The 26,442-nt window shown below is 32.3% G+C and overlaps 1 protein-coding gene across 3 annotated transcripts in view; it reads right to left on the reverse strand.

The window, feature by feature from the left end:
* NCAM2 (neural cell adhesion molecule 2) overlaps positions 1 to 26,442 on the reverse strand; it is a gene marked incomplete at both ends in the record, with an annotated part of 560,084 nt that overhangs the window by 195,938 nt on the left and 337,704 nt on the right. For all 3 annotated transcript variants that reach the window (XM_080696027.1, XM_080696025.1, XM_080696026.1), the window contains 3 exons: positions 5,937 to 6,082; positions 9,584 to 9,744; positions 19,432 to 19,549. In XM_080696027.1, coding sequence (XP_080552153.1) covers positions 5,937 to 6,082; positions 9,584 to 9,744; positions 19,432 to 19,549 — 425 coding nt within the window. The remainder of the gene's footprint in view (positions 1 to 5,936; positions 6,083 to 9,583; positions 9,745 to 19,431; positions 19,550 to 26,442) is intronic.

Here is a 26,442-nt window from a genome sequence, read left to right on the forward strand (position 1 = left end):
TTAGTTGCAATGATTTATGAATAAACTTTATATCCATTAATGAAGCAAAACATATTTACTTTCTGGAGTACAGTGCCTGGCCCCACAATGGGAAAATGGAGAATGAATTCTCTATCACTTGAAGCATCCTTAAATATGATCTTCTCACAATAGATTAACATTTAAAAAATAAATTTATAGCTAAATTTTACATTATGTTATTTCAAAATATGTTTGACATAAAAGTAGATTTTCTAAAGTATGTCTATGTGCTATTAAGTATATATTTCTAAAATATGTCTATATCTAATATGTTACAATATTTTGAAATTTTTATTTTATAGTTTTACATGAATTTTAATGTTTGTGTCAATACATAAATGGTGTTTACACACTACTTTTGCTTTCACTAATTTCTATAATGAGGATGTACCAAAATTTATTCAGATTTTTAAAATTTTGATTGTATAGTAGTCCAGGAAACTCATGAATATAGAAAAAGGATTAAGTTGGTTATCAACTGAAGTTGAGTAATGCTGCTTTAAGATATTTATAATTCACTGCTTTATATTTCAAATACTTCCTATTTAATGTGGAGTAGGATTAATTTCTAATGCATGTAGGCCTATAATTTACTTGTAGGATGAGTATAACAGGAATAAAATAATTACAGATTCTGTATCCTAAGAGTAGATAAATGACACAAAGGAGATGTCATCCTCCAGACAATATAATAAGTACTTTATAATTATCATATAAACACTCCATTCATATGCATTGAATTACTTACTGTTATGTTTATTTTTTCATAGAAAGTCTAGAGCCTAAAATCACTCCCTTGGGAGGAATTTTTACTTCTTTATATTTAATACTAAAGTTGACAAGTAGCACATATTTCTAGAAAACTGTTTAAAAGAAAGTAGTTTTTTCATAATGCATATGAAATCATAAAAAAGCTTTAAATCATGTAAAACATTCTTCAGAAATGTTCTTTGGTAGAGAACATGTTTGTTTTTTTCCTACCTTGCTGGCCTTTTTAGGTACTTCTTAGAAGATGGAAAAGTCTAACTCAAATCATTACTTGTTACTATATAAAACAGCAAGTATAAAAGGGTCCAAAAGGAAACAAAAATGTGACTCGCTTCCTAGAGAGGAAAATATGAAGGAATGAGAGAAGATATAGAAGGCAGGGAAGATGATCATATAAGATCTATGGTATTTTTAAGATTCTGGTACTGTGTCTTTATTATCTAAGAGTAGCCTGTGACACTCTCTCTTCCAGGTCAGGATGCAGAGCCCTCATCTCCATTCCTCTGCATAGGTGGAGGCTGAAGTCAAGCAGAAGATGGCGACGATGAGACCCAAGGGCAAACTTTGAGATGGTCAATTTTTCAGAAGAAGGTGACATAGCATCTCAAAATCTGGAATTTAGTTTGGTAAATTTAGTTTGATTGTAATCATGGGATTATTCCTGCCACAGATAATTTTAGAGTTCCTATTACAATTATGTTAAGGGAACACAGTTTATAACAACTATGAGAAGACAACTCTTATGGTTGTTTATATGGGGGTGCTCTTATATATGGATGCTTTATTTGACCATTCTTGTAAGTTTTTTGTCTGGTCTGTTTTGTGGCAGCAGTCATAGACACAGAGCTCACATGAACTTTTTTTTTAAATTGACAAATGGTATGAATTCAACTCAACTCAATGCAATCTGATATATGTAATACTGAAAAACCTGGATATCTGCAAAAACAATAAAAAATAACATTTTAAAGCTGTTCAAATTGAAGTTGAGCTATTTTTGGTGTGATCTCATTTTATCTTTAGAAATTTTTTCCAGGAAGGCCTTATTATTAACTTTCTTTGTATACGCAGACTGAAATCTGACAAGAAAAGTAAGATGGTCAGTGAACCAACAATGTGAGAAAGACGAGATTCAACTTTGTTTTATTTGACCCTTCCTAAGACTTCCACTTGTAGTTCACCAATATCTGTGATTTCCTATAAAATAATATTTATTAAATAATAAGAATAATAAGAAGGATACATTTTTAAAAATTGGTTCAAAAAAGATGAGAGGTGTGAATAACAATAGGTGGAAAATATTGAATATTTATTATGTGTGAGGGACTATGAAAAAATTTTTTATATAACCTCTTTTTTAAACAAAATATCCCTTTATTTTGAAAATCTAGATTTCTACATATGCACATGATAACCTAGAACTTTAATTTATGGCTATTTCATAAGCTACAGTACTATTTTTAGCCTGGGTTTAAGCTTTATTATTTATATTTAAATTTTATAATTAAATAAGAAGTCCCTAAAATAATATGTTAACATTATACTGTCAACTTAATTAATAAATTTATATACCCTCACACAACAATAATATTTTCTTTTTTTTTTCAGTACTGGGGATGAAATTCAGGGGCATTCTACCTCTGAACTATACCCCCAGCCTTAGTTTTTACTCTTTATTTTGAAACAGTATCTCATTAGGTTGTGGAGGGCCTCACTAAGTAGCTGAGGCTGGCCACGAACCAGCATTCCCCTGTCAGTCTCAGTTTCCCAAGTACTGTGATTACAAGCGTGTGCCACCATGCCCGGCAAAATATTTTAATGAAAACTCTCATCAGTAATACCTATTACCGCTAAAATTAAAATTTCTTAACATCACAGTGGAGATGTTAACTCATTAAAAAGGGGCAAATTTTTAAATTTTTTTAAAATTGAAAATAAATGGTATACATTTAATCTGTACTTGGTGCCCTCTCCCCTCCCCCCTCATTTTCCCTTCCCCCCTCCCGATAATCAATACCCAGGGTAACCTTGATATATTCATACTTTTACACATATTTGGAAGTAGCGCCTCATTAATCAAGTTCAGCCTTCTTCCCCTCCTAGCTTTGCATTCAAACTTTGCTGTTTTTCCCTTCCATTATCTGGAGTCCCACTGGTATCCCCAATGCTCCCTAGTTTGGGCATATTAGAGGAAACATATGTCCCCTCTCCTTCTGTGCTTGGCTGATCTCACTTAACATAATGTTCTCCAGGACTTTCCATCTTCTTACAAATGACATGTTTTTGTTCTTCTTTATAGCTGAACAGAATTCCATTGTGTGTATTTCCCATAATTTTGCAAACCATTCGTCTGTTGATGGGGATCTAGGTTGTTTCCACATTTTGGCTATTACAAATTGTGCTGCTATGAACATAGGTATGCGTATGTTGCTGTAGTTCTCTTAATTCAACCCCTTTGGAAAAATACCCAGAAGTGGTAGAGCTGGATCATATGGTGGATCTATTCTTAGTTTTCTAAGGAATTTCCACACAGATCTCCATTGTGGCTGAACTAGTTTGCACTCCCAACAACAGTGTAAAAGAGTTCCTCTTTCCCCACATCCTTGCCAGCATTTGTTGTTATTTAATTTCTTTATGATTGCCAGTCTGACTGGGGTTAGATGGAATCTCAGCATAGTTTTGATTTGCATACCCCTGATGGATAATGATGAAGAACATCTTTTCATGAATCTATTGACCATTTGTATCTCTTCTTTTGTAAAGTGTCTATTCAATTCGATTGCCCATTTCTTGATTGTGTTGTTTGCTTGGCTAGTGTAGAGTCTTTTGAGCTCTTTGTATATTCTGGATATTAGCCCCCTATCAGAATGGTGGCTGGTAAAGATCCTTTCCCATTCTGTAGGCTTTCTATTTAGATTATTGATAGTTTCCTTTGATGAGAAGAAACTTTTTAGTTTGATGCTATCCCAGTTGTTAATTCTTGCTTTAATTTCCTGAGCTTTGGAGGTTTTGTTGAGAAAGTTACTGCCTGTGCCAGTATGTTGTAGTGTTGAACCTATGCTCTCCTCTACTAACTTCACAGTCTCAGGTCTAATTTCTAAGTCTTTGATCCATCTTGAGTTGATTCCTGTGTTTGGTGAGATATAGGGGTTTAGATTCATCTTTTTACAAATGGTTAGCCAGTTCTCCCAGCACCACTTGTTGAAAAGGCTGTCTTTTCTCCAGCATATGAGTTTGGCCCAAAAAGGGGCAAATTTTTATCTTGAAGTAATATTGAATATTGAAAAATACTTTAAAGAAAGTGGATATAAATAATTACACACATGTACATATATATGTATATACATATTTGAAATGTTCCTAAAGAGTTCTTATAATTACATTTAATCTATGTAAAATGATTTGGATAATGAACTAAATAGCACTTGGCTTTAACAAAAGCTCTTTATTGTGCATATGTGACGCTAGGGATTGAACCTAGGGCCACTCTGAGCGACAACCAGAGCCCTTTTGTTTATTTATTTATTTTTAATTTTGAGACAGGGTCTCCATATTTTCCTAGTCTGGCCTTTAACGTGTGAATCTCTTGTCTCTGCCTCCCAAGTATGGGGATTATAGGCCATCACAATTGTTTTTGGCTGGAAACACTTTCTCTACCCACTCTTTTCTCTCTTCAAAAAATGACTTTCCCACATAGACCACTGGTCCTCTACTTTTTCATCCAGGGTGGTAAACTACTTTTTCATCCAGGGTGGTAAACGTAGTTTATCTCCACCTACAATATAAGGGTACAAGGTGTAATACTACTGAAATCAGTGTCCAGTACATTTATCTAATTCATGAGTTCATTAAAAGGACTTTCAGCCAGGCGTGGTGAAGCACTTTTGTAATCCCCGCACTTGGGAGGCTGAAGCTGGAGGATCGCACAGGTTCGAAGCCAGCCTCAGCTACTTAATGAGGCTCTCAGCAACTTAGTGAGACCCTGTTTCCAAATAAACCTTAAAGTAATGAAGCTACTTCAGAGTTTGTCATTTATACCTTTGCAATATCATCAAAGCTATGAATGGTGTATTCAAGATGGTAAATTTTACTTTGGGTGTATTTCTCAAACCTCTCTCCCAAGCATAAATAATTATTAAGAACATTTCCTGTTAAAAGAAATACTTGATTTCACGTTGGCATAGAATTAAGAGCTGTTTTCCAAAATATGGCCTGAAATCCATCCACATGATATCAAGTGATTAGCTTATTAACAGTGCATTTTTAGGCCTTGAGCTGCAAATAAGATTCAGGATGCAAATACAGAATACTTATAAAGAGTAAATATTTGAATGATATCCATCATTTAAAAATTTTAAATTAATTTTGTTTATATATCAAGGGTAGAAATTAAAATTCCAATGACATATTCTATAGATTTGATGTATATCAAAAGTCCATGGACACAACCTTAAGAATAATATCAATAACCTAAGATTTTTAATATAATAAAAAGCATCATGCATGCACGGTGGCACATGCTTGTAATCCCAGCATTTGGGAGGCTGAGACAGGAAGAGTGTAGATGTGAGGACAGCCTTAGCAACTTAGCAAGACACCCAGCAACTTAGTGATACCTTATTTCAAAAAAAAAAAAAAAAATAAGGCTGCTTGAAGGCAGAATGTCCCTGGATTCAATTACATGTATCAATAAGTGTTATACATTGACTTTTTTTTCCTCCACTAAGTTCAATTTTAGGCTAACTTTGTGTTAGAGTTACCTTTAATGTCATTAAACCATTTGTTTGAGTTGCAGACATTATGGTAAATTGGAGATCAATGTGAGATTTAATAACATTCAAAATTCTGCAAAAAGCTGGTGTGGTAGCAGACACCTACAATCCTAATCTTCAGGAGTCCAAGAAAGGAAGATCAGAGGTTTGAAGAACACATCAGCAACTTAGTGAGATTCTCAACAACTTTGCAAGACTCGGTTTCAAACTAAAAAATATAAAGGGCTGGGGATTTAGCTCAGAGGTAGGATGTTCCTGGGTTCAATTCGCAGTAACACACACACACACACACACACACACACACACACACACACACACACACCTCTGTAAAAATATAATGATACTGGAAACCACTATATATTGAGTTATTGTTACCTTATCTCCTTCAGAAAATGTGATGCCATCTGCAACTCTTTTCCACGAAATTTCTGGAACAGGCTCCCCTTCTGCTTCACAGATGAGTGTGACGTGACCATTCTCATATGTAGTCTCATTTTTAAGATGTATTATATGAGGCTGTACTGTAAAAAATGTATATATTACTCAATTGCTATTGCATTAAACCTATTACTATTCACACTGAAAACCCACAGTGGATACCTAAGTCTACATTAGTATAGAAGAAGATGATTAACTTTGTAGCTATTACAGTGGTGTCATCTGCTTTATAGGAACACTACACAGTTGTAAAGAATGGGAGATAAAAGGACTATAGAAAATAATGTTCATTTTTTCTCATCATAAAACCTATTTAAGGCACCTTAGAAACTAACCTCAAAGTTATAATTCTATTAAAAATTGCCAATTAAAAAGCTACTCTATTCATCTCCAAAAGCCACAAAATTAAAAATTCCTATTTTAAAGCCATATGTGGCCAGTTGTGTTGGCACATCTCTGTACTTCCAGTACTTTGGAGGCTGAGACAGGAGACTCACATGTTCCAAATAGCCTCAGCCTCTTAGCTAGATTATCAGTAACAGAGCAAGACCCTGTTTCAAAACAAAACAAAAAATAAATAAATAAAAAAGGCTGGGCTCAATACCCAGTACTATAAAAGTAAATGAATAAATAACTAAAAAGCCATATGTATGTGTATACATATATACACATATGCACATGTACATATACACATTTACATAGCATCTTATTATTTAATTTTTGTATCTTTAACAACAGTTTTTCAAAGCAAAAAATCAGGGTTTCTAGAATGTGTTATACAAATAATTGTATGTGATCTAAAATATTTATAATGTAAGCATATAAATATTTTAGCGTATTAGGCATTAAAAATTCCTTACTTACAATTTTTGAAGAACTGGGTCATCTTTTAATAATCATAAGTATTTTTCAAAGAACATTATGTGTGCTAATTTAAATTACCTTAATATTAAAAATATCTTTTTATACATTTACATTTTTCATAAAGCTTGTTTTCTTTTACAAATTTTATTGGTACATTGTAATAATATATCACAATCAATTTCAGAATGGATCAATTCAGACATACGTGCACACAGCACTTGGTGAGCTTTCCTGAAGCTCCCACCTCCCTTCCTTCCCCACATGATGTATTTACAAAATTAGCAATGAGGACTGACATGTTTCCTTCATAGAATCTCCCTCCCCCCACCATCCTCCCTGGCTTAGGTCCCCTCCATCACTACACTAGGGTTCCTCCTCCTTGGTCTGGATTCCCTTGTGTATCCTAATTTCTCCTTAGTTTCTATATATGAGGAAAAACATATGCCCCTTCATTTTTGTGAATGATTGGTCTCATATTATCTAGTTCCATCTATTTTCCTGCAAACGACATGCTTTTTCTTCTTCATTACTGAGTAGAATTGCATGGTCTTTGTATCCCATAATTTTGTAATCCATTTGTTGATGGTACCTGATGGTTCCATAATTCAGATATTTTAAATGGTGCTTCTATAAGCATAGATATGATTGCATCTTTATAATATTCTGTCTTCAACTCCATATTATTTCTTATATTTTATCATTTAAACATAAAAATAAATAAAAGCCTAAAAGTCAGCATTTTATCTCAGTACAAGTAACATTTTTATATATTTAATACAATTAACAAAGAAATATAAATTCTCAGGAAACAATATTGCTGATACAAGAAATATAAATATAAAACTTCTGATAATTCAATCTTTAATTTTATTGCATTTAATGGATTTAGTGATATTTTCACTACATAGAGATGATTTTGTGCCAAAAAGAACACACATTTTCTAAGTGTCATTTCACAAAAGTGATTATGGCCATGCAGTAATGGAATAATTTGTGCATTATTTCCTATTTAAAAGGATGAAAGTATCAACATTTTAAATTTTTTTCTTTATTCTCACTCATTGGCACCATAATAAAATGTACCTAAATAGTATTTAATTTGAAACCATGAAAGTAGAATAAGACCATCATTCTTTGGAACTATGTTATATAATACCACTTATAATTGATGACCTTAATATTGTGTAATAGTTGTTTATTGCTGTAGGTTTTAAAGAAAACACTATTTTAACATGGAAATACTGTTGGGAGTATTTTTAGAACTCAGTAACTTTCTATGATTTCTAATATTGATCTATTTAGTTACCCTTCTTATTGGAAGTCTTTTATAGGCTCCTTGCTTGCCTTTTTTTCTTTATTAAAAACATTTGTGTAGGCCAGGCGTGGTGGTGCACGCTTGTAATCCCCGCGCTGGGAAGGCTGAGACAGGAGGATTGTGCAGGTTCGAAGCCAGCCTCAGCTACTTAGTAAGGCTCTCAGCAACTTAGTGAGACTCTGTTTCCAAATAAAATATAAAATGGGTCTGGTAGTATAGCCCGGAGGTAGAAAGCCTCTGGGTTCCACCCCCAGTACCAGCAATAATAATAAAAAATAAAGACATTTGTGTAAGCATCACCTAAACATTACCCTTCTCAGTAACTTTCCAAAGCCATGCTGATTTATAATAGACCTCTTCATAAATGCTACATGATTTATTCAGTTTCAAATTATGCTTAAAGCATTTTTATTCAAATTTTGTGAGTTTAAAACTTTAATACATTTTGATACAGCTGTTTTTCACTCTCAGTAGAATATGTACAGGAACTTTTCTGTGGTTCAGAAATGCTTCCATTACAGCAGTCCCAGAAGGAGCCAGCAGAGGGCGCAAACACTAGGTCTCACATTTCATCTTGTGGTTAATGTGCTGAGGACCTCTGCACCTGCCTCCTGCACCCTGGCCCTTCTCATTCCCATGTACCTCCTTCCATTTCCCTCTCTGTTGTGAAAGTGGTTTGATGATAATTTTTTTAAGATGAAAACATATAAAAGTTAGCTGTGCATATACATTTCGATGTTATAGTTTGAAGCAATATAAGAAAAATTTAGCAAATTGTCTTTTTTGTTGCAAACATAGATAAATCAATAATTTTCTAAAATGCACTAATTTTTATGTCCTGTTATTTCCCAAGATAGTAATATGTATTTTGGTAAATATATATTTATATATTTTCTTTCAGTAAAATAAAATAATTATTTATAGTTACTAATTGATATTTCTAAACTATTCACTTATGTATATGCATTTTAAGTATACCGAATAGTAAAACTGCTCCCTACATGTGTAATTTAAAGATTTATGAACATCAATACTCCTATACTATATTACAAATCCCATTAGGTATAATTTTTTTTTGCTTGCAGATAAAATTTTATTTAACACATAATGCCAATTCTACATTTTATCATGCAGTTACATGAATAAATATGTCATTAGGCATAATTTAAATAAATGTTTCCATTTCTATAATGGGTCAGCCAATGCTCTACAACTATGTACATGTGTAATTTAATGTAATTTTAAGACAACTGTATATGGTAGGTGGAACTTAATATATTTCAGAGATGAGTAAACAAAGGTTTAATTATGGAAAGTTAAACAGTTGGTATGAACGGCAGAGTAGAAGCTTACCAAGATCTTCCTCTAGGGATCTTAGTTTTGGCCACTTTGCAATAATACTTACCAAAGACTTGGAGGAATGCCTGCTTTTCATCTTCTCCTGCCTTATTTGTGGCCCTGCAGACATAAGGGCCTCCATCACTATTCATTATGTTTCTGACAGTGAGTTCTGTATTGCTTCCTTTTAACATGTACTTTTCGTTATCTTCAATGAGCTTGCCATTTCTAAAGAAGAAAAACAAGTTTGATCTTCATAAATCTGACTTTATAACTCGGGAGATTGTAATCAACTTTTTGAACTATAAGCATCAATTATTTCATGGCTGCTGTTATTGATAGCGTTGTCATCCAACCAAAAGTATATTTGAGTAGCCAAGAAATTTAATACATATATATTAAAATTATTTATGAAAATTGTTTTGACTTTAGAGCAAAGAAAAACATTTTGGAAATACTGAAATCTTGACTCCCGCCAGGTAAAAATAGCACATTGTTTTGAATTTTGAAACATCTGTAAAATAGCAAAGTGTTTCAATTAAATTTCTTTGCTGATTTGTATTCCATTCATACTTTAAATGTTGGTGACCAAATGCACATTTATGAAATATATTTACTTTAGCATAAGACAGATTTAAAATAACTTCTACAGAAAATTATTTTAAAGAAATTTCAAAGTAATCACAATATAATGCATTATAAATTGTTATTACACATGTGAGCTATCAATGAAAGGTCAAGATGAGATAATTATGTAAAAACATAACAAGATAAATTATACTGAATATAAAGAGTTAACTCATTAGTACAGAAAAGACAGTTTTATATTTTCCGTATACAAATAATTATCAATAGTTTCCAAGGTTTTCCTACATCAAAATAGTTCATATTATCTTCAACTATAGAATATGTAATCCTTAAAAATAAGGTTTTCTGTTTTTTCTACCATGCCATGCAGTAAGAATGCCTAAAATTTATTAAATTTTAGAAATATTCGTACAATTTTCCCATTAGTTTTGGAAACATCTTCCACATTCTATTAACTTCTGTTTTATAGGCTTTACTATCATCTTCCTCTTTCTCTCCTTTCTTCTCCTTGTTTGTACTTTTCCTATATTTCTATTATAATAGTTGTTTGCTTGATGAAATTAATTTAGGACCCATTAACATAAGATGTGTAGGATCTGGGTGACTTTGTTCTGAGTCCTCCCACTATGTCACTCTGTGGCGATTTGCTTTACTTTAAGCTCTATGTTTCCCTCTTCCTAATGGTGCCATAACAGTTACAACCTGTATTTCTATCTTTCTAATAATAAACTCATTTAAATCTTCAAAAAATGTTTAGGATCTGTCTTTGCTAGTGAGGAGATTAACTAACTCTCCCTCTCTCCTTCCCACCCTATCTTTTTCCCTGGTGGAATTGAATCTAAGGGTGTGAATAATGTCCTCATTATTCACAGCACCTTTTTAGCTTTTGTTTTGAAAAATGTTTTTCTAAGTTGCTGAAGATCTTACTAAGTTACTGAGACAGGTCTTCAACCTGGGATCATCCTGTCTCAGCCTCTCACTATTATTATTGTAAATATGTGTCACCATGTGCAGTGAGATTATTTTTTCATGTACATTAACATTAAAAATACTATGCATTTTATTATATGCTATTTCCTAGAATAAAATAGAACATGTTTTAAATATCATAAAACCTTTTAAACAAATTCTGGTCTCACTGTCCAAAAATCACTGACATATATTTTAATATAATTCATATCCTTCTATGACCCAATAGTTTCAGTTTTTCCAGTTTCTTAAGACATCCCTAAATATATTATGAAATTTTCAAAGATGTTGTAAGTAGAGAATTGCAACTTAGGGTATGAAAAATAATAATAACAATGTATGCATAGTGTTATGGAGTTTTACATGTATTTTTTCCAATTTCCCTAATCCAATATTTACAGCCATAAAAATTATAACGTTTCAACATTTTTTCCTAGAATTCAAAGTACAGATATGGATTTCACTATAATTAGTGATACATATATTTCTCATGATTCTCAAATTTTTCAATAATATTGTTTTCTGCCAGGCATGGTCATGCATGCTTGTAATCTCAGTACTTGGCAGTCTGATACAGAAGGACTGCAGGTTTTCTACCAGCCTCAGCTACTTAGAGAGGACCTCTGCAACTTAGTGAGACACTATTTCAAAACAAAGACTGAAAATTAGGACTGGGGTGTAGCTTGGAGGTGGAATGCCCCTGGGTTGAATTCTAGTACCTGAAAGAATTGTTTTCTAACTATAGTACAATGGTAATAAGGCACGTAATACTTTATAAAACTATTTGATTGTATTATTTTTGACTGGATACTTACAATCAGCTTGCAAACATGAATTTTCCCCCTTCACCCTCTTCAACAGGTTGGAAAACTACAATTTACCTATGATGCCTGCAGCTCACAATTCACAAATGAAGAACAGAGGGCTGCCACAACAGTAAAATCAGCAGGTGTACTAAGCTCCAGTGTTCTTTCTAACAAAGTAATGTATCTCTTTAATCCATGAGAAATATTGTGCTAAGTGTTTGAATAAAAGAAAATGAGTAGATGCCAAAAGTGAAAAATTTGTAATCTAATTGACATTAATATAAAGCAATTTAAATTCAGTCAATAAATTTAGCCATGATTTATTTGAGAAGTGGTCTGTAGAGTAAGAATGAAGAAAATAAAATATCCTAAGAATACTCTCAGAATTTTACTGGGGAAATAAATATACTATTTGGCTATTTAAAATATATAGTTATGTGGCTCACGTTTGTAATCCCAGCATTCGGGAGGCTAAGAATGGAGGATCGCGGTTCACCTCAGGTACTTAGTGAGGCCCTCTGCAACTAAGTGAGACCCTGTTTCAAAATAAATAATAAAAAATAGGGTAGGGGATGTAGCTCAGGGGTCAAATTCCTCTGGGTTCCAACTCTAGATCCCCCCCAAAAAATAATAAAATAAAATATATAGTTATATCTTTAAAAATAGAGAGACTATCAGTATAAAAGGATTAGGTTTGAGGACAAATAAAAATAACACGAAGGCATAACAAGCAATATACTATTTTAAGAATATTATTAATATTCCCCTAAACTATTGTTAGTATTCCCCCAAATTTTAGACAATATATAACCTTGTTATTATTCATAATCTATTTATACAGGAGACAGTTTCATGGGAAGGACTTAGCATACCAACTAGATATGACCAAAAAAGGTCATAAATTGCTAAAAGTACAAAAAGTATGAGTATTAAATGTTCCAAAAGAGAAGTGCTAAGTCAAATTTAAAGACAAACCTATAAGAATAACAAAAATTGTATCGGAAACTTTAAAACCAAGTAGGCATGGGCTTCAAATGCTGAAATAAAATACGTACCAGTTTATAGCATATATAAATGTTATCTTTCAGAATCAAAGCAGGAATAAAGACCATCCATGATAAGAATTTAAACAAGAGTCCATGAGCACTAAATCAGCATTACAAATGATACTTAAGGAAATCCTAGACCCATAAAAGGAAGAATGATAGAAATAATCATGAGACAATGGTATAGAATAAATCTCACACAAAGAACAGTGAATGAAAGTGAATGAGAGTATGTGAATGACAACCAGAAAAAATCAAAATTTAAAATTCAAAATTATTAATACAGATACTATTAAAATGTTTAGAGGAATGAGAGAATAAAATTGAAAATTTGCTATTTAAAAACTAGAAGAAGCCGGACATGGTGGCGCACGCTTGTAATCTCACCCCCACTTGGGATGCTGAGACAGGAGGATTGCATAGGCTCGAAGCCAGCCTCAGCTACCTAGTGAGGCTCTCAGCAACTTAGTAAATAAAATATAAAATAGGTCTGGGAGTATAGACCAGAGGTAGAAAGCCTTTGGGTTCAAGCCTCAGTACCACCAAAATAAATAAATAATAAAAATAACAAAATGACAGGAAGGAGTAGATACTTGTCATTAACTATCCTTGATGCAAATGAAATTTATTCTAATTAAAAGATGCAGACTGACTGAGTGAACCCAAAATTAGATCTAAGAATCATCTCACCAGCATAGAAATACATAGAGTAAATGTGAAAGGAGGTAAAGCGACCTTTCAGACACATATAATCTAAAACTAAGCAGAAGTTTCTGTACTCATCCCTTATAAAACAAACTTTAATACAAAATTATTTAGAAGGGATGAAAAAGATCACTACATACTGGTAAAGATAACAGTCCATTAAGATGTTAGAAATATGAACATATATGCACCAAATGTTAGAACTCCCACTTTTATTTAAAACAAACAAACAAATAAAAACACTATACGACATAAAGAGAGAAAGATAGGTCTTAATAAAATATTAGTGAGTTACTTCAATACCCCACAATTTTCCAATAAAATATCAACAAAAAAACCTCAAAGTGAAATTACAATATAAATCAAACGAATTTAACAGACATCTATAGAATATGCCATCCAACAGTTGCAAAGTAAGTATTATTAGGTTCATCAGCACATGAAACTTTTTCCAAAATAAATTATACATAAGCCCATAAGGCAATTATTGTCAAATAAAAATGTTTTAATTTCTTGCATCTGACCTAATTCTAATTCGATGAAACTAAAAATAAGCAAAAATTGCAGAAATATACTAATGCATGGAGATTGAACACCTTTGAATGAATAGTGGATCACTGAAAATTCAAGGAAGAAATTAAAATTTTTAAAATAAATTAAAATAAATATACAACATATCAAATCTGTAGAACCAGGTGTGGTGGCATACACTTGTAATCTCAGTACTTCGGAACCTAAGACAAGAGGATCCCAGGTTCTTGGCCAGCCTCAGATACCCAGTGAGGCCCTCTGCAACTTAGTGAAATCTTATTTCAAAATAAAGAATAAAAAAATTGGCCTGAGGGTATAGCTAAGGGGTAGAATGTTCCTGGGTTCAATTCCCAGTACAACACACACACACACACACACACACACACACACACACACACACACACTCTGTAGGGTATATTAAAAGCAACACTAAAATGGAGGTTTTAGGCATAAGTGCCTACATTAAAAACAGAGAAATCTCAAATAAATAACCTAAAGATGTTTAAGGTATTACAGAAACAAGAACAAACTAAAACTGGATCAGTAGAAGAAGAGAAAAAAATCAGAACAGAAAAAATAAAATAGAGACAAAAGAAAAAATAAAGATCAGTGAATCAAAAAGTCATCTTGGAAAAGATAAACAAAATTAACATTCCACTAGTTAATTAACTCAAAGAAAGAGGAAGACCAATAAAACAAAAAATAAATAATAAGGGCATATTATTACAACATATATTAATGAAATCCATTAAATCATTAGAGGATATTTTGAAATATTATATCCAATAAATTTGGAAATATAGAAGAAATGAGGCAAATTTTTGGACACATGACTTTGATGAGGATATAAACACCTAAGGAGACATTAATCAGTAATGGCATTAAAATGATAATAAAAATTTCCACCTCTAAAAATAAAAAGAATAAACAGACTCACTGCTTAATTCTATCAAATGATAAAGAATAAAACTGCTCATCAAACTATTCCTAAAATTGGATAAGAAGAAAATCTTCCAAAATTATTTCATATAGCAAATATTTTATTGCCACCAAAACCTTACAAGGACACAATAAAAATGAATCTATAAATCGTTATGTCAATATCATTGGCAAAATGGAAGCAAAATCCTCAATAAAATATTTGAAAATCAAGTTTACAAGCTTATTAAACATATCATAACTGGTCGTGGTGGTTTATGCCTATTATCTCAGTTATTCAAGAGATTGAGACCAAAGAATCTCAAATTTACATTTTTTTAATAATTTTGCAAGATTCTGCTTCAAAATGAATAATAAAAAGGGTAGGAATGTAATTCAGTGATAAAGTGCCTGGAGTTATCATAAACATTACTGTTATTATTATTACTTCTATTACTGAAAAGCAAAATACAATATGATCAATTAGGTTTCATTCTAGGGATGCAAGGATAGTTCAACATAGGCAAACCAATAAATCTAACACAACACATGAATAGTATAAAAACAATATAAACTTTGCAAAAAATTCAAAAAAACCCTTAATAAATTAAGTATTGAAGAATCACAACGTAACAGAGGCTATATATGATAAACCTAAAGCCAACATCATAGCAAATGGAGAAAAATTGAAAACATTTCCTCTAAAATTATGAAAGGGGTACCATATACAATACCTTGATTCAAAATGAATCTTCAAAATATGTACTAGATACATTATAGCAATTACAAAAATGTAAAACCAGGAAATACTATAAATAACATTATGCCAGAAACAATATTTAATAAACTAAAACAAATTCCTGGAATGACATATTCATGAACTTTATAAAGAAATTAATCATTTCAAAAGCCCTGTGTCAATGGGGAAAATTGAACTTGCAGATAAAAATTTTTCCAAGAAAAATACTGCTAAGAATGGTTTTGATAAGAATTTTCCCAAATATTTTAGTAAAAACTAATCAATATTATATAATTTTATCATAACAGAGAAGTAAAAATATTTCATTAAAGAGTCTATGAGGTCAATATTCCCCTGATCACTGACAATTAATAAAAACAAGAAAATGAAAATATGTCATTTTCCATAGCCTTAAATGCAATAATTATTAATAAATAATTAGCATTTTTATTTTCAGCAATAAAATATAATGTATCTCAAGTGATTTTTTTTTTGTGGTACTGGGGTTCCTGGAAACCATTTTACCTCTGGGCTACACTCCCAGACCTATTTTTTTATACTTTTTTATTTTTGGAAACAGGGTCTCTTAAACCAGCACGGCTCGCCTCCCAAGCACTGGGATTACAAGCCTGGGCCACCATGCCCGGCTCAAGTGAATTTTAAATAAGAAATGTAAGGTGGTTTTAATTTTATAAAATCAGTGGAATTCACTAAGTTATTGAGATAACAAAAGTTTGTAGAGTATTTTTAGTAGATATTAAAAATGTGTTTTAAGGGAAGTGAAAGAACAGGTATTCAGAGCCACTGCTTTTTACTTTCACTTTGATTGACAAGTCATTAATTTCTGATTATATTTTAAACTACTTATGCAATTTCCCAACTTTTATTTTTTACCTGTCTTCTTCACTAGTGCTATATACTAAGTTGTCCCCCTTTCCCAAATTCAGAGAATCCCTAGTTCCCAGGGTGACTGCATTTAGTAATAGGGACTTGAGATAATGATATTGAAGAAGGACAAATGGAAAAGACCTTCATTTGATGGCGATGGTGTTCTTAAAAAAATAAATATCAGCTGGGCGTGGTGGCACATGCTTTTAATCCCCGCGCCTGGGAGGCAGAGACAGGAGGATCGTGCAGGTTCGAAGCCAGCCATGCTGGTGTTAAGAGACCCTGTTTCAAAAATAAAAAAATAGGTCTGGGAGTTTAGCCCAGAGATAGAAGGACTTCCAGGAACCCCAGTACCACTAAAAATAATAAATAAATAAATAAATAAATAAATAAATAAATAAATAAATATCAGAGATCTTTTTCTCTCTGTCTTTGCAAAGAGAGGAAAGGCCATCAAATAGGAAGATAGCCACATGCAAACCAGAAAGAGGTCTTACCAGAATCCAACCATGCTGAACCTTGACCCTGGATGTCTAGCCTTCAGAATTGTGGAAAAATATGTTTCTGTTGTTTAATTTACCCAGTGTGTGCTATTTTGTTAAGAATGGCTAAGGTCAGACAGACAAGCAACTTCATTCCTATCATTTGGAAATATCATTTTCTGTGAGGCAGGTGGCCTGAATTGTTCTCCCAGAGCTACTGCTGCACATTTCCTAATGCTCATAGAGATTTTTCCACAATCATGTGTTTATATTTATCAATAAAAAAGAATTAAATTTCTCCCTAAAACTAATTTTATTTCTGTACATGTCATAACCACACACCCATTCTCCCAATACATGTTTATATCCAGAGGCTAAGAGAGGCTAAAACAACTCTGTAAGTTTTAAATAGTTATTATCTCATACTACACAAAGGATGAAAATAGTAGTATATAAAGATATACAGATAAAAATGATAGATGATAGTTATATCATCTTCTGTTTCTGATTTATCCTGATCCTTATAATTATATACCCAATGAAATGTGAGAATAAATGAACAAATATGAGCTTTAAAGAAATCTAGGCAGAAGATATGTCTCTGGAAATATAAAATCATTAAAATAAGATTCTAAAAATATTTATTCATTGTAATGCAGGATCCAAGATATTTAAATGCAATTAGAGTTTATATTGGCTGTTAAGAATCCACACCAGTAAACAAACACTCTCAGAAAAACATGGTGATTATCTGGGGTTAATACCTTTACATTTGATGAATAATCCTATTACAAAATTCTGACACATAACATTGATTTTTGCAAAGAAAAACTAATCTCCCTTTTGTTGAAGAAATAATGAATGTGTATACAGATTAAACAATATTGAAGTATCAAAAATAATACCAATAAATTTTAAATATGAAATTAATTTCAGATTTCAATAACTGTTCTTAAATTAATTTTAGTCTTATTTATTTATTTATTTATTTATTTATTGTGTGTGGTACTGGGGGTAGAACCAAGGGGCTTTTCTACCACCGAGCTATACTCCCAGACCTATTTTATATTTTATTTGGAAACATAGTCTCAGTAATTTGCTGAGAACCTTATTAAGTAGCTGAGGCTGGCTTTGAACCTGTGCAATCCACCTGTCTCAGCTTTCCAAGTGCTGGGATTATAAGTGTGCACCACCACACCTGGATCTTAAATGAATTTTATAAAAAAAAATCTAGTACTTCCAGGCATAATGTTGTATGCCTTTAATTTTTGTATTTGGGAGACTAAGACAAGAGGATCACAGGTTCAAACCTTGCCTCAACAAATTAGCAAGACCCTGTTCCAAAACAGAAATAAAACATGACTAGGAGCTTGAATGTCCTAGAGTTCAATCACCAATACAAAATAATTAATAAATTAATAACCTCATATTTACTGTAACCACTTTTATAAGTTTACATATAGATGTTACTAAGAGTGTTAATGTGATTTTTCTTTGCATTATATAATTTATGAAGTACAAAAGTGACTATATAATATTTGTAGTCAATGCTTATCTAGTGAACTACACTCCTAATGCATATGTGAATAAATGCCCAGTTTAAAACATAATTGGCTCCAAAATTATTAGTTTCAGTCATAATCTAAAAGAATGATATACTATAATGTAAGTTTACTGTTAATGAAAGTAAAAATGATATTAAAATTTTTTAAATAGATAAAAGTTAACTGTCAATGATTAGATTTAGAATACAATGTTTCCTAATTAGATAATAGTGACTTTTATGAAAAGACAAAATAAATTATTAAAATTTTAATTTTACATAATTAGCTTTTTTCCTGTGGTACATAAAATATGCAATTATATTCTTATGAAAATGACTTTGTACACACACAGCAGTGTTTCTAGCAACACTGGTATATCTAATGTAAGAAAGAGTTTAATGGTTACAATAATAAACAGAAAGAATCTTCCATAGGATTATTGGTTCTATCTTTGTCAGAAGCATATCATTACACACAGAATACCTTCAGTGTAGCCTCAACTCAGTAAATTACAGTAAGATCACACTATTGATCTCTTTACCTATTTAATCTCACCACATTTGCCCCCCAAACATCACCACCATTAATTTTACTAAAAATAATGGGTAGTTTTTTGATGAGATAAAGTTAAGATCCCAAATATTATTCGATAAAACTGATTACAGACACAAGCCAGAAGGATTTGAGTGCTTAACCTACCTGGACCAGGAGATGGTGGGTTCTGGAGAGCCTGAGGCCCTGCAGGATAATGTCATCTCTTCTCCTCTCTCTGCTGTGGCATTAAATGATTTCTGAGGCATTGTGATTACTGGTGGCACTGAAGGAGAGATGGACATACAGTCAATGGAGTATTAAGCATTTTTTTATCAATACCATTATGATATATTTTTACCTTCCCTTTCATTCCTAAATAAAAACAAAAATCAATAAATAGGATGGCATCTGCTGAAAATGCTTCTGTGCAGCATGAACTTAAAGAGAGCCTACACAATGGGAGACAATCTTTGCCAACTACTCCCCTGATAAAATATTAATATCCAGAATACATAAAGAACTTACACAACTTAACACTAAAAAAAAAAAAAAAACAAAGCCAAAGAACCCAATAAAAAATGGGCAATGGTCCAGCGTGGTAGCGCACACTTGTAATCCCAGCATTTGGGAGGAGGAGACCTGAGGGTCGCAGTTCATGGACAGCCTCAGCTACTTAGTGAGGCCCTTTGCAACTTGGTGAAACCCTGTTTCAAAAATGAAGAATAAAATATAGGGAGGGCTGGGAGTGTCACTCAGAGGTAGAATGTCCCTGGGATCCATCCTCAGTACTGCATAAATAAATAATAAATAAATAAATAAATAAATAATAAAAAGGCAATGGATCTGAATAGACACTCAAGAGAAGAAATACAAAAGACTAAAAAATGTTTAAAAAACTCAACAATCAGGGAAATTCAAATGAAAATGAGACTGCAATTCCATCTATTTCCTGTTAGAATGACAATTATCTAGGATACAAACAATGAATGCTGTTGAGGATATGGGAAAACAGGAAGACTTATACACTATTGGTGGAATTGCAAATTAGTTCAGCTTCAGGGGAGATCAGTATAGATGTCCCTTAAAAGACTGGAAATGGAGCGACCATATGACCCACCGTTCTACTGCTGCGATTATTCCCAAAGGAATTTAAGTCAGGTTACTATAAGAATACCTGCATTTCTGTTTATAATAACACAATTCACAAGGTGTAAGTCAAGAGATGAGTGAATTATAAAATTATAGTCTATACACACAATAGAATCTTACTCAGCCATCAAGAGAAACACAATTAAGTCATTTGCAGAAAAATGGATGAAACTCAAGAATGTCATGCTAAGTGAGATTAGCTTGTCACAGAAAGTAAAAGGCTATATGTGTTCATTCATATGTGAAAGCTGTAGAGTAACATGGAACTCTAGATGAAGAAGGAGATCCTATAGAGGAGCAAATAACAGCCAGGGGTGGTGGCGCATGCTTGTAATCCCAGCATTTGGGAGGCTGGAACAGGAGGATCATGGTTTGCAAACAGCCTCAGCTACTTAGTGAGGCCCTTTGCAACTCAGTGAGACCCTGTTTCAAAATAATGAAAAATAGGGCTGGGGGTGTCGCTTGGAGGTAGAATGCCCCTGGGTTCCATCCCTGGTACTGCAATAAAATAATATAAAATAAAATAAAATAAAATATTGCTATTTCATTTCCGAATTCACAATAAAATAACTTTACAGACATTGACATGTCCAATTATGTAAAATAATAAGAAACCTTATTTGTAATGTTATGCTATTTCCCAATTTATTAACTGAAACATTTGAAATATGTTTTAGCAAATTATATATATATATATATATATATATATATATATATATATGTATGTATACTTTAAAATATATCTCTCCAAAAGACAATATCACCCATATTTAATCAATACTAATATCTAATTTGAGCAGGAATGGATTTCCTATTTGGGTTCTCTTTGGTATATGTGATACCATAAGCTATCATTCACTGCTTCAAGACAGGGCTTTCAAATTAGGTGTCAAACCATAATGTACTTTCTGATTAACTACACTTAATTTCTTCAGACAACTATAAAACATTTTGTGAAGAGAAACTGCTTAAGTCATAAAGAGTATGGAAATAGATTTTCATGAACAATTCAATTTTCAAATTAAGCTTTCCCAATTTCTAACTAATTACATTGCAAAATCTGTATAGACTGCACATTTTGGACACTTTGCAACTGTTACTGAAATGTACTGCTTGCAATAAACTAACCACTAACATCCATAACAGAAACTAAATTTCAAAGTAAAGCATAAATTATACCTAATGTTTTGTGATATTAAATAGAATATGACAAATTAATATTAAAAAATTAATTCCTCAATGCATTTTTACATATCCTAAATAATGTCACCAGATGGACATTTAGAGGTGTGATTGTAATTAAATGTTTTTACAATAGCATTAAGGTCAGCATTGATACTGCATTATCCTTATTGATAGAACTAACATGCATTTTAATCTAAGAAATTTAACACAATAAATAATTAAATTTACACTTATGAATTTAGATATAAGAAACACCAATTTCACAGGTTTTATGGTAACTTAAGTCTGCTAGCCCTACAGTGTAGTGAAGCAGAACAATATTAATAATGCATTATCAAATCAAACTTTTAAAAAACAATTACCAAACTACTATGTTCTTTCTTTCTCTTTCTTTTTTGTCTTTCTTTCCTTTCTCTCTCTCCCTTTCTTTCTCTCTTTCTCTCCTTTCTTTCTTTCTTTCTTTCTTTCTTTCTTTCTTTCTTTCTTTCTTTCTTTCTTTCTTTCTTTCTTTCTTTCTTTCTTTCTTCAGTGCTAAGGATGGAACCCAGGGGCATTGTAACTCTGAGCTACACCTTCAGCCCTAATTTTTATTCTTTATTTTGAAACAGGTTCTCACTGAATTGTGAATGGCCCTGTTAAGTAGCTGAGGCTGTCTGGAAACCACAATCCTCTCGAATTCTGGGATTCCAAGCATGTGCCACCACATCCAGCTTGCAAACTATCTTAATAAGTTTATGAACTTTATTTTCACTAGGTCAAATGCCAAGATATTCTGGGAATTTACTACTCTTTGGGACTATAGAAAGAATTTTTAGGTATATTATTACTTAATTTGTTCTGAGTTCCCTATTGAGTTGAAATAAATACATTTAAGAGAGCTAAAAATTATATTTCATCCACACTTTTTTCTTCCATAAGTCCTACATCATATCTATGGGGCACCAATTGATGACAGAGCTTTCTTTTTTCCTTTTATTGGTGCATTGTAGTCACACATCTTAATGTAGTACAAAATGGTAGAGGCATACATGCCCTTACCCAATTTCCACCCCATTCCCTCTTTCTTCCCTTTTTTTATGTTTGACTTAGTGACTGACTTTGAAATGTTTGTAAATGTACATCATGTACATTAGGGAATTTTCTTCTTCACCCCCACCCCCCTTCGTTTGCTTGGCTTATTTGCTCATCTATGGTTTTTCCTTCTTTGTCTAGAGTTTCTCCTATGACACATTTACTTTGTAGCTTCACATATTAAGGAGAGCATCAGATTTTTTATGTCTTGTGACTGACTAATCACAGCATAATGTTCTCCAGTTCCACCTTTCTTTTAAAAATATTTCATATTAGTCTCCAATGGAAACATCCAGTTTCAACGTCTTTCCCGAATTTTATATTCTTTTTGTGCTAAGTATCACTTTCTGGTAAGTTTCTATTTTTTCCATTATTTAGCTACAAGAAATGTGTGGGATGTTTAAGAAAGTAGCTCAAATATTCTCATCAAATGAAGGTTTTGATCCACCCCTAAGTTATCATTCATAAGTTCTTTGAGTTTTGGAACAATTTCTCCAGCCTCTTTCTCTCAAATATTTCTCAGAAGATAAATTCCATCATATCTATGGGGCACCAATTCATGACAGAGCTTATGTGGTTTATATTAAGAAAAACATATATTACTTCTTTCCAATTTATTTATTCTAAGGATAAATAATCCCACTTTATAATAGTCAGAAAGGCTACTATTTTATAATGTATATTCTATTAAAGTTTAAATATCACCAGATAAATTCACAGGTAGAGTCTTCATTTATCAGGGGACAACTTCACTACTCATAATCTTTTTTTGTTAATAGTCCCTTGTTTTGATTTTCAAGCTATCTAACTATCAGAATGCAGTTCCTTGCCAAGAAAATAAATGAACCAGGTCAATACTAAAGTATTTTGCCATTCTAACATCCTATAATGATAGTTTCACTATGAATGCAAAGCAAATTAGTTTATTCCCTCAGGAAGTCCCATAAGTTAACCAATTTCTTCCATTTATTTATTTATTTATTTATTTATTCCCATAATGTCTTGATTTTATTTAGTAACATTGATCCAGTTTTTAACTTGAATGGATATAAAACTAAACAAATTAAGCAGGGTGAGGTGGCCACACCTGCAATCCCAGTACTTGGTAGGCTGAGATATGAGAATTGCAGATTGGAGGAAGGACTCAGCAAGTAGTGAGACTCATCAACCTAGTGAGACCCTTTTAAGAAAATAAAATAAAGTAGGCCTAGGGGTATAGCTTAGAGTAGAATACCTCTGGTTAAATCCCCAGTAGAAAGAAAATTATGCAAATTATATTTATGATGTTTATACCAACTGTGCAAAAAAATAAAATATTTGAAAATTATTTGAATGTCAAGTTCTCTCTTCATAAGAGATCTACCATGTTTAGTAAGGCCTCGCAATGTTCCTGGAACACGAGTCCCCATCAGTAGAGGTGAAGACATCAGTAGCCCATTTGCCATGGAGAAATCCCCTTCCTTGCTCAGGGCCCCATGTACCGAGGACTAAAAAAATGAGATAATATTGAAACCTTATTTGTAAGTCTTATTCATATTACTAAAGGGTTAATCAAGTTTTTTTATTCTAAGAGCTTTCCTTTGATAAAAAGCAGATATTGATAACTTGAAAATCACTCCTTTGAAAATGTATGTATGTAGTTGCATATAATAACATGAATAAAACAATTATTGGTATGTTAATATTCTGTAGCTGCTCTCTATGTAATTGTATATTTCAGTTATGGAAATTTCATTCTTGTCATGATTCTGATAAAGGGATTGTTACTTTCTAATGGCCACATAAGGCATTAATAAAATCACATTTACATTTTTTATTGGTATATTGTAGTCATACATCTTAGTGAAGTACAAGATAATAGAGGCATATATGCACACATCTCTTTAGTCCTTTTTTGTGATACTGGGGGTAGAATCTAGGGGCATTGTAGGCATTGTACCTTCAAGGTTCAGCTTCAGCCCAATTTTTTCTTTTTTCTTTTCTTTTCTTTCTTTCTTTTTTTTTTTTTAGAGCTATACCCCCTGCCCTAGTTTTTTTATTCTTTAATTTGAAACTGGGTCTCAGTAAGTTGCAGAGGGCCTCACTAAGTAGCTGAGGCTGTCTGCGAACCGTGATCCTCCAGTCTCAGCCTCCTGAATGCTGGGATTATAAGCGTGTGCCACCACACCCGACTCCCAACCCAATTTTTAAAGTTTGTTTGTTTGTTTGTTTATTTATTTATTTATTTATTTATTTTGCAGTACTGGAGATGGAACCCGAAGGATATTCTACCTCCGAGCTACACCCCTATCCCTATTGCTTAGTCTTTTATTTTTTAAACAGGGTCTTGCTGAGTTGCTAAGGTCCTCCCTAAGTAGCTGAGGCCCTTCATGAATTGGGATCCTCCTGTCTCGCCTTCTGAATGCTGGATTACCAGTGTGTCCCATCATGCCCTGCTCACTTTAGCCCTTTGCTTTATTTTTTCTCATTTTGTTTGTCTTGCTCTCTCCTGCTTCAGATGCTGTAATATGCTCTTACACCTCTGAGTTTTCATTCATACTGTTTCTGGTTACTTGCAATAATTTTGATTTCACATTTATAGCCATTCAACATAAACTGCTATTTAATATGAATACTTTTTTGAACACAAAAAACATATACAATCTAACAAGTATTTAATATCAAATTTTAGACAAAGTGTATAATTTTACAATTTAATTTTGAAAGCCTAACTCATTGTTTCTAATGACATAAACACATATAGTGAATTCTTTTTGATAACTGTAGATGAATTATCTCCAATCTGGAGTGTCACCATATTAAACATCTCTCAATACAAAGCTAATCAATATTTCCTTAAGTACTCGATTGAGAGCTGGTAACTAATACATGGCTATTTTCCCAGTATTAATTTCTAAGTTGTTAAACCATTAAAGCAGTGATGCAATTGTGATGGTATGGTGAGTATTGGTTTTTAAAATCAAGCATAACTGATGAAAACAGTAAGCACTTTATTTGATATCATCAGATTACAAAATAGTGAAGATAAAATTGCCTCATTACATTGGTTTAAAAAAAACAATTACATTTGGAAATCAATTCAAATTTACCTCAAGAAAATAGGAGAGGAAATGTTATTTCACCCATATTATTCCAGTCCTTGGTATCTTTCCAAAAGCATTAAAGTCAGAATAATATAGAGATATTTGTGTGTCCATGTTTTTAGCAGCACAATTAACAATTGCCAAATTGTGGTACTGTACCAGGTAGTTATTTTTCAAAAGATGATTGAAAAAGAAAATGTGGTATATATAAACAAAGAAATTTACTCACCTATAAAGAATGACAAAATTATGATATTTGAAGCAAACTAGATTGAACTAGAGAATATTATGCTATGTGAGATCAGCCAGTCTCAGAAGGTCTAAGGTTATATGTTTTCTACCATATGGGAAGCTATAGATAAAATTATAGACTTGAAATAATGTGAAAAGAGAACTATAGAATAGTGGAAGGGGGAGGGAAAGAAGAAGAAAAAAGGGAAGATTGAGAAAAGAAAACATTTTTAATAATATTACAGCAATGTGTGAAAATCTTATAACCAATTTCACTAATATGGGAGGGGAGTCAGGATGGGGGACTGGGATGAGAGGTGAAAGGTAAAACACTAAAAGCTGTGTGCAGATATGATTTTGTCACATTAAATCTCACTGATGGATAATTGCAATGCATTTATAAAATAATTTTCAAAAGAAAATGAAGAAAATGAAATAAGTCACAAAAAGTAAAAAA

Source organism: Muscardinus avellanarius (assembly GCF_963383645.1).
Source record: "Muscardinus avellanarius genome assembly, chromosome: 5".
NCBI lineage: Eukaryota > Metazoa > Chordata > Mammalia > Rodentia > Gliridae > Muscardinus > Muscardinus avellanarius.